We start from the raw sequence: 10,234 nt of genomic DNA, 5'->3' as shown, positions 1-10,234 counted from the left end.
AAAATATTTTGTTGGGGATGGGGGCTGAGGCTTAGATTTCTTACCTTTCTGATACACTTCCTTTTTCTAAAGCCTATCTAAAATTATTTTCTGTAACTTATGAGTCTTAATTTGTCTTTTGAATGTTTTTACTTTATTTGGGAGTCTGGTAGCAGAATAATACATCCAGGGAAAAGCTAAATTATAGTGATGATTTTCCTATTTTTAAAAATAACATTTCCTTGGATTTTGCCAATATTTACTTTGGTTTCTGACATAGAAATTTCTAAATGAAGCATAACACTTGAGAAGAGAAATCTCTCCGAAGGCTAGCATGATGTATAGTCAGCTGGTAGTAATGAATATGCTTGCTGTTTAACCTTACTTGTACCTGACTATATGTAAAATTTTAAAAATATATGCTACTCTTTACCTCTTAGATAATGAATTCAGGATGCCATAGTAAGCTGTCATAATTTTATGTTTTATGTTGTCATATTTGACTCTGCACAACACATTTATTTTAAAATGACTAAATTAATTATTAAATGATAACCTCCTTAACTCAAGTTGTTTGGTAGCTTCAGCCAACTAAGTTGTAAACCTGCTAAATGTTATGTAGTTTATTCACTGGGGAGTGTCTTCTTAGAATATATTTACCCCTTTTTTAAATAGACAATTATTTCATGAACTTTGATTATCTGATTTTTCTAACCCACTGTAGATGCCTTTTCAAGGATAGTAGCTCAGTGACATTTCCCAAACCTAGCTAAAGAACAAAGAGAAACTAGGAAAAGAACCGCTCAATGCAAGGACTTCAGTGTAGCAGTATGGGCAATTTTCTATAGCAGGAAATAAGTATATACCTTACTAGTTCCTAAGGGCATCATTGTATTTGTAGTCCAGTATATAGCACCTGTAATCCATAATGATGACCCAGCATCAGGAAAGGTTTTTTTTTTTTTTTGAATTCTGTTTAAGAATATAGAAAAAAATCAAATTCTCAAGATGTTACTGTAAAAAAAGAAAAAAACCCCAAAACACTTTTGAGTGTTGCTTAGATAAATTGTAGTCATGTGGCAATTCATTTAGGCAGAGTTGTATATATTTATTTTACATTAAAATATATTGAGTTCCTGGCTGGGCACAGTGGCTCATACCTTTAGTCCTAGCACTTTGGGAGGATGGCTTAAAACCAGGAGTTCAGGACTAGCCTGGGCAATATAGAGTGACCCCTGTCTCTACAAAAAAAAAAAAAAGCTGGGCATGGTGGCATGTGCCTCTGGAGTAGCAGGCTGAGGCAGGAGGATCGCTTGAGCCCGGGGGATTTGGAGGCTGCAGTGAGCTATGATTGCACCACTACACCCCAGCCTGGGTGACAGAGTGAGACCTTGGTCTTAAAAAAAAAAAATTTGTGTCAGCTGGTGGGCCAGGTACCTTTGTATATATTATTTAATCCTCAATGAGAAGAATGAGGTAGTAGCCCCTCAGAAAAATTCAGTTGTTTTAAAAACTGAATTTAGCATCCTCCATAAAAAAACTAGTTGCTCTGTCCTGTGTTTGCCACCAAATAGTATCACCTCACCTGTCTGAGTAAGGCTAAAACTACACTCAGATCTCAGACTGGCAGCTGCAGGCTACAGCTTTGTTGCATCTTCATTCATGTGTTCATTTTATAAATGCTGATTGAGTGCCTACTATGTGCCAGGTACTCTCTGGGCTCCAGGAATGCATCAGTGAACAAAACAGACAATCCCTGCCCTGTGGAGCTTGCATTGTAGTAGGAGACAGGTAATAAACTAAATAAAAGTAAAATATTAATAGATAGTATGTTACATGGTGGGAATGTAGGAATATGTGGTTGTAAATAAGATGGTCCCAGAAGGCCTCACTGAGAGGGAGACATTGGAGAAAATGTGCTTTGTTTACATTTAGAAATTAGGAGATTGATGCAGAGATCTAGGGTTTTTTTTTTTTTTGGTTTCTCATGAAAACAAGATATTCTGGCAACACCGGAGCTTTCTACTGGCTGTGCCATGTCTAGTGTGAGGCCTGTGAAATCTTCATTTAATCCCTCCCATCATTCCTGACTTTTAGTTGAGGCCTTGAACTTTTCTCTTCTGCTCTTTTGATTTTTTTTTTTTTTTGAGACATGGTCTCACTCTGTTGCCCTGGCTAGAGTGAGTGCCGTGGCATTAGCCTAGCTCACAGCAACCTCAAACTCCTGGGTTCAAGCGATCCTACTGCCTCAGCCTCCCGAGTAGCTGGGACTACAGGCATGCGCCACCATGCCCGGCTAATTTTTTCTATATATTTTTAGTTGTCCAGATCATTTCTTTCTATTTTTTTTAGTAGAGACGGGGTCTCGCTCTTGCTCAGGCTGGTCTTGAACTCCTGAGCTCAAACAATCCGCCCGCCTTGGCCTCCCAGAGTGCTAGGATTATAGGCGTGAGCCACCGTGCCCGGCCTGCTCTTTTGATTTAACTCTGTTTATTCTCACCTTCAGCCAGTCCTACACATGACTCCTGGTTTATCTTTGTAAAGCACAGTTACATGCACTGTGGGTGGAAAAACTGTGTCACTGTTCACCAGATAAAATCCATCCTTGAGGGCCCTCCATAATCTGGTCTTGGCCTAGTTTCCAATATTTCCTGGGGTCTATTTATCAAAGTTAAAATGTGTTGTTCTCTATTCCCTGGACCTCTTCTATGCTAAGTCTTTGCTTTAAATGCCTTTCCCCACCTCTATGGTCCAAATCACACTGTTGAGGCATTATGTAAATCCCCATTGCTTTCCCTACCTCTAGGCTAGAAGAAATCTCTTCCTACTAAACTCTGTTAGCACTTTATGCAAACTCTTTGCATTTACTTTTTTTTGGTGTTTTTTGGAGCCAGGGTCTCCCTAGAATGCAGTGGTGTTATCATAGCTCATTGCAACCTCAAACTCCTGGGCTCAAGCAATTCTTCTGCTTCAGCCTCCCAAGTAACTGAGACTACAGGTGCGCACCACCACACCAGGCTGATTTTTCTATTTTTTGTAGAGATGGGGTCTCTTGCTCAGGCTGTCTCAAACTCCTGGTCTCAAGCAATACTCCTGCCTAGGCCTCCCAAAACGCTAAGGTTACAGGTGTGGGCCATGGTGCCCGCCTACATCTACTTCTTAATGAACAGATCTCATGTTCCCTTGCTAGACTTTAAGCTTCGTGAAGTCAGGCTCTGTTTTAAGAGTAGTATTTTTCTGCCTTATAGCGCTTATATGGAAGGTGTATAGAATATTTAGTAAACCAACTCCGATTAGAAATAGCCTCTTTCATCTTTTATGAATTTAATAGATCCACACTATATTCTCATAACTCCATAGCTCACATTTTACTCACCTATTAATTTATACATCTAGTAATAGGGATCATTAATAGATTTACTCAATTTACTCATCTATTAATAGGAATCACTAATAGCTTCCTAATCACATGGGAAACTTAAAAATAGTTTTGGGCGGGATACAGGGTACAAAACTGCTTAAGCTTAGAAGATAATGACACATGTATATTGTTTTGTTGATTGCTCTTGACATTGTATTGTTGCCTCCCCCAGTTGAGATAAATGAATAAAAATATGCCCTAATTCTTTATATGTGTATGGATTTCATCACTGGTAGAAGCCTTTTCCCCTCCTTACTGCCTTTCATCCTTTTCTCTGTTTCTCAATAGCTTTTATTTCTATTTCTCCTTTGAATAAAAAGTTTCCCCCTCTTAATGTGAAGAACAAAAACCTTGAAAAAAACCTTTTTTAAAAAAATTAAACTCCTTATTGCAACTGGGAGCTTTTCTATTGGACGTGACAATTTTTCCTTAACTTATTTAAACAAAGGCACATATTTAGTAATTATGTTGCCCAGAGGCTATTTGTCATGGGTATGTGAACACAAGTTCTTCTTTCATCATTGTGGTTGGATTTTTCATAGACGTCCTTATGAAGCCACTTACATTTGATTCATTCAGAATGTTAGGTGTTGATTTCCTATATTGGCAGAATATTCTTCTCTTTCAATGTAAAGCCTTTGTTAAATACTGGATCACTTACTATTTTTTTCTTTCTCAGACTGTTGTACCTCAGGAAAATGTTGGATCGTTTCATAAACTCTTAAGAGAGCCATAATAACTAAGTTATTCTGAACCTTGATGCTCATGCAAAGTTAAACTTCTGATAACTGACTACATTATTTTTTTAGAATTTTTATTATGGAAAACTTCAAACATAAAAGTATCAAGAACAGTATAACAAAGTCCCCATGCACTTACCGCTCAGATTCAGTAATTGCCAACTCAGGGCCAATACTGTTTGTTGTGTACCTCTCCTACTCCCGTCCTCCCTGGGTTATTTAGAAGCAAATTGTAAATATTAGTAAATATTTCAGTGTATATTTCTAAAAGAAAAGGATTCTTTATAAACATATTCCCCCAAAGCATTATTTTTGTGGTATTTTCCATATTAATGGGTTAACAAACATACCATTTTTTCTACCGAGAAAACTAGGTAGTAAAGGTTGAGTTTCAGTTTCCCTACTGTGATTAATCTCAAGGAGAGCTGGAAACAGAATGGTCTTTTTATTTATTTTTTGTTTTTTTATTTTGTTTGAGACGGAGTCTCACTCTTTTGCCTGGGCTAGAATGTTATGGCTTCAGCCTAGCTCACAGCAACCTCAAACTCGTGGGCTCAAGCGATCCTCTTGCCTCAGCCTCCCAAGTAGCTGGGACTACAGGCATGCGCCACCATGCCTGGCTGTTTTTTTTTCTATTTTTAGTACAGACGGGGTCTAGCTCTTGCTCAGGTATTTTGAACTCCTGAGCTCAAGTGATCTTCCCACCTCAACCTCCCAGAGTGCTAGGATTACAGGCATGAACCACTGACCCCGGCCAAAACTGGTCTAAACATATAGAGTGAGAAAGCCACACAACTTGCTGCTTACCTTTACCCAGAAGCACCTTCTTCATCCCAGTCCCTCACTCCCTTGAACCCAGCTCAGGGAAGGCACTTTTTATTTTATCATTATCATTAACTCATTATCAGTAAACTTAGAACACAGGGATGTCTGAATCTTAGGTCTCTACTGTTAATGTCAGTCCTGTTACACAGTCTTAGCTCTTGGCACCCTTTATGGAAAATTTCAGAACTATATAAAAAATCGTTTCTAAAATCCTGATAGACACATTTTGCCAAGAATGTCACTTATCTCTTGACAGTTTCGCATTCACCCTTAAATAAGGATTGTGTAATCATACCATTCAGGGAAAATAAGGTGGGTGGCTGGCATTTCAAAAGTGAAATGGACTTGGGTACCTGGGAGTAATCATTATTCTACTCAAAATGGTAATACTAAAAGGATTTCCTTTCTAATAGTGAAAGGTTAAGTGGGTAAAAAGCTGTATTTTGTGATTGAATAACTTAGGAGGTGAGTAAAATGTGATTTATGAGTTTATTTAACAAATTTTTTACTAGAATAGTATCTGAAGAATATTTCATATTTTCAAGCTTTGAAATGGTGAAAGTAATGAAGGAACTTTCTAGTGAGTTCCCATTAGTCTACCAGCCTGACCAGCACATCTCAGAAATAGATCATTATTTTTGTCATTTTAACCTGCCTTCCTTGCCCTTGACTTTGCAGCAGAGAGGAGAAAGAGACTTGTGACCTCTACCATAAATACACATGGTAACAGCAGTCAAGTAATTTTATATTTTTTGTGGCAAGTCATTCATTCAGTGGTGATGGAATGGCTTATTTTTAATGCAGTGTTTTTCTTTTGACTAAGTTTTTTTTTCCATCCGATTTAGTGTCTGTACCATTCCAAGGCAGCATAAATTTAGCACAGCTTCTCATTTTACCAACTCGGTACAAGTTTTAAAAGTTTTATTCAGTTTATATTTAGGTTTTCATGTGAAATGGACTGTAAGAACTCTTTAATTTATGGCATGATGTGTAATTAAAGACAAACTCGTTGTATGTGGCATGTAAGTTGTACTAGGGACCATGGGAAAAGAGGAGGTTTGGAAAATCTTTGTAAAATAGATGTAAGTATGAACTAAATCCCAAACAAGCCACAAAATGAAAGAAACCTAGTTTTACTGCATCCAGGTAAAGGATAGAAAAGATGTCTTCAGTTATCCAGAAGTAACATCCATAAGGATAACTCATAATTTTAAATGATTAGTTAAGAATAATTGCTATAGATCATTGTCATTCATTGCAGATTAGTTCTGATAGAAAATGCTGCTTCTGTGGATTTTTACATTGTAAAGTTAGTTTAAGGCCAGGCGTGGTGGCTCACGCCTCTAATCCTAGCACTCTGGGAGGCTGAGGCGGGAGGATTGCTTGAGCTCAGGAGTTTGAGAGCAGCCTGAGCAAGAGTGAGACCCCGTCTCTACTATAAATAGAAAGAAATTAGCCAAACAACTAAACATAGAAAAAATTAGCCAGGCACGGTGGCGTGTGCCTGTAGTCCCAGCTACCCAGGAGGCTGAGGAGGATGGCTTGAGCCCAGGAGTTTGAGGTTGCTGTGAGCTAGGCTGACGCCACGGCACTGTAGCCCGGGCAACACAGTGAGACTGTGTCTCCAAAAAAAAAAAAATTACTTTAAGACTTTTGTTAAACTCATTTAATCTGCTATGCTGATATATTCTTTCATTATCCTTGAAAGTTTTAGTTTCGTTTAAGGGTTGGAATATCTTTATCTGTACTACTAAAGTCACTTGACTTTTGGATATCCCACGTTGAGTAGAGACATACATTGGTGGTGCTCTGGTTAGGGAGAGAGCACTAGTGGACACTCATAGTAGCCTGTTGTATAACTGGCTTATAAGCTGTTTAACCAGTTTCCTACTGATAAATATTTAGATTGTTTCCATTTATAAATATCAAAATTCCAGTAAACTTATTTGCACATGTATCAGAAATAATTATTTTTAATACACTTTTTATTAAAGAATAACATACAAAAAGTATACAAATTTTTTTGTAGCTCTGTGATAAAATCTGTGAAACTCATACATTTATGCGTATCAACTCATTCTTTTTTAAAAATTGCTGTGTATTTTTTGTTGGGTGACTATACCACAATTTATCCTTTTTACTGTTGATAAACATTCGAGCTGTCTCTAGATTTTAACTATTACAAATAGTGCTATGAACATTCTTAAGCATGTATTTTGGTAAATATAACTATACGTATGTATTGGGTATATACCCAGGAACAGCTCTGACAGGCATAGGGTATGCATATGTGCAGGTTTAGTACTGCTAACAGTTTTCCAAAGTGGGTGAAACCATATCACACTCCCACCAGCAGTGTCTGGCTATTTTTATAAAATAACTTCATAGAAGTAAAATTTGAATAAAAGAGTAAATTCATTTTAAGTTTTATAGGACAGTGCTAGATTTGTCCTCAGAAGTACTAATTCATACTCCACTGAGCACTGGGTTTTATCTAGCTCTTTCATTGTCGTCAGTTTATAGTAAAAAAAAATCTTTTTAAATTTCTTCAATGAATTGGACTTTTTATACCCTAATTTTGTCCATTTCAATTTTCTCAACTTGACTATCTTGCCTTTTTTATGTTTGGGGTGTTTGTATGTTTTTTTTTTCCTTATTGCTTTGTTGTAATAACTCCTTATTTTAAAAATCCACATTTTTTCTTCCTAGTTGGTCCTTTGCCTTTGTCTTTTACGGTGTTGGAAATTTTAAATGTGTGTGTGCATATATCTGCTAATCTCTTCCTTTGTGGTTTCTGGCCTTGGTATCATTCTTAAGAAAGAAAGTCTTTCCTACCCCCAGGATTATTTTTAAAATCTCTGTTTTCTTTGAGGGCTTTATTGTTTATATTTAACTTTGTTTATTATAACTGGACTTGACTTTTTCCTGACACAGGGTGCTTTTTTAAAGTTTTAAAACATTTAAAACATGTTGTACTTTATTATATTAGCATTAACTGATTTATTTTGTAGCATGTCAGAGAGTGGCTGTTTGTTCAGGAAGAATTTAGTACACCACAGTAAGCATACATGTCATTTGACCAAGTAAGAAATGAAGCCAATTTTCCTATGTGAATACTATTTGAATCCTTTTAGTGTATTTGTTATTAGTTAATTTTCATTTAGAAAAGAATGAGATCAAATTAGCCTAGACTGAATTATCTTATTTAAATATCTCTTGTGGATACTATTCAAGGCTCTTGCCAAAAGTACACCTGGCTTCTTGGAGTCCGTTCTATGGCCTTCAGGACATGGGCTTGGAGTGCCAAATATTTAATTTCAAACCTTTGAAAATACCATTTATTTTCTATTTAATAGATCATTTTAAAATTTTTTATGTTTCTTCCTCTTTTGTGTAATAGTATATGCAATTAAAATGTAATGTGCACTGCTGATTGAGAACTCTGTCGTAGCTGGTTTTCTTTTTTAATGTTACAGTGGGATTTGAGAGCTTCCCAAAGCCCCTGCCACCTATCAATAGACTCATTATTACATTAGACAACAAAGCAGAGACATAGAACAGATTTCAGACCAGGAGCCCTCTCTACTAATATGGATGAATTAGGTTTCTGTAATTGAATCATAGCATCTTAAAGGGCGAGAGACCCAGGGATAGGTAAGTTTTTGAGTAAGAGGACACAGAAGTGTTACCCTCTGTAATTAGAGCCCTGGAGCACACCAGAAGCTAGAGGCAAGTCTAAATAAAGTGGAGTTTGGGGAGAGAAGGAAAGAGTAGATAAAAATAAATATCACAGATGAGATTTTAAAAAAAATTTTCTTTGCTGGTTTTTTGCATTTGGCAGTACTCCTTGTAGCAAGATTGTATCATTAACTGTTTTGATTATTCTGTAAGGCAAACAGAAAATTGCGGGAACTTTCTTTAGTAAATTTATAATTTTTAGGAGCATCGCATTTCCAGTTTAGGAGAATTTGTGTTGTGTTCGAGTATTTGAATGTGACTTAGGGGAATATTGGATTTATGTTAAAGGGTCATTGGGATAGATTGAGGAGGAGAGGGTACAGAGGGGAGAAAAACTAAAAGTAAGTGCCCATTGTTTATTTACCTATAGGTAAACTGCACTCTTACACATTTTACATGTTTAACTCATTTAATCCTCACAAAATCCTATGAAGTGATGGTGATGTTTTCCCAATTTGTAAAGAGAGAACAAAGGCTCAGGGAGTGAATTTACATGATTTTGTCTGTCTAGGCTCATGATTTTGTCTGACCCAGTAAATGGCAGTGGTGGGATTTGAACACCAATCTCTGAATCCAAAGCTCATGCATATTCTTTTCACTAGTCTATATTGCCTCCTAAACTACTAGAATTATTATGTATATTTTATCAGTATCATACCAAATTTTGGTAACACTTTAAATGGCATATCTTGGGGATGTCATCAGTAGTTCTTCCAGGTACTGTAAATTCTGTGTAATTTCCTTTACCATCCACCTTAGCATTGAGAGTAAGCATGAGGTTACGATCCTGGGAGGACTCAATGAATTTGTAGTGAAGTTCTATGGACCACAAGGAAGTAAGTACGTGTGTTGGTATGTGTTCTTTGATTCTATTACAATCTTTGACTCTCTTCCTTAATAGAATATCAGTCACAGATGGTGGCATGTAGTTTTTGTTTTGTTTTGTCTTTTTGAGACGGTCTCGCTCTGTCACCTGGGGCTAGAGTGCTGTGGCTTCAGCCTAGCTCACAGCAACTTCAAACTCCTGGGCTCAAGCGATCCTCTTGCCTCACCCTCCCTAGTAGCTGGGACTACAGGTGTGCACCACCACACCTGGCTAATTTTTACTACTTTTAGTAGAGATGGGGTCTCACTCTTGCTCAGGGCTCAGGCTGGTCTCAGACTCCTGACCTCAAGCGACCGATACTCCTGCCTTGGCTTCCCAGAGTGCTAGGATTACAGGTGTGAGCCACCTTGCCCAGCCCATGCAGTTTTTGAAAAATAAGTTTAATTGAACTCTAGAACCAGTGAGGCAATTTCTTACTGTATTAACTTTATATATAGTTGTCCCTCAGTATCTACAGGGGATTGGTTTCAGGATAACCTCTGCCCCCTTGGTCCAATACCAAAATCCAAGGATGCTCAAGTCCCTTACGTGGAATGGTGTAGTATTTACATATAACCTATACACATCCTCCTGTATACTTTAAATGATCTCTAGATTACTTATAATACCTAATACAATGTAAATGCTATGTAAATAGTTGTTACA

At 37.2% G+C, this 10,234-nt stretch overlaps 1 protein-coding gene across 2 annotated transcripts in view; it reads left to right on the top strand.

The window, feature by feature from the left end:
- The window catches only part of UBE2H (ubiquitin-conjugating enzyme E2H), a 99,639-nt gene that overhangs the window by 44,730 nt on the left and 44,675 nt on the right, over positions 1-10,234 (top strand). The window contains exon 2 of one of the 2 annotated variants that reach the window (XM_012664790.1): positions 9,463-9,539. The exons of the other annotated variant lie outside the window; for it this stretch is intronic. Within the exon in view, the coding sequence (XP_012520244.1) occupies positions 9,463-9,539 (77 nt within the window). The remainder of the gene's footprint in view (positions 1-9,462; positions 9,540-10,234) is intronic. 2 annotated transcript variants of the gene reach the window in all.

This window comes from Propithecus coquereli, unplaced genomic scaffold (assembly GCF_000956105.1).
Source record: "Propithecus coquereli isolate 6110/MARCELLA unplaced genomic scaffold, Pcoq_1.0 Scaffold91, whole genome shotgun sequence".
NCBI lineage: Eukaryota > Metazoa > Chordata > Mammalia > Primates > Indriidae > Propithecus > Propithecus coquereli.
Note: the sequence above shows the minus strand (reverse complement) of the source record. Positions and strands in the feature narration are given on the sequence as shown.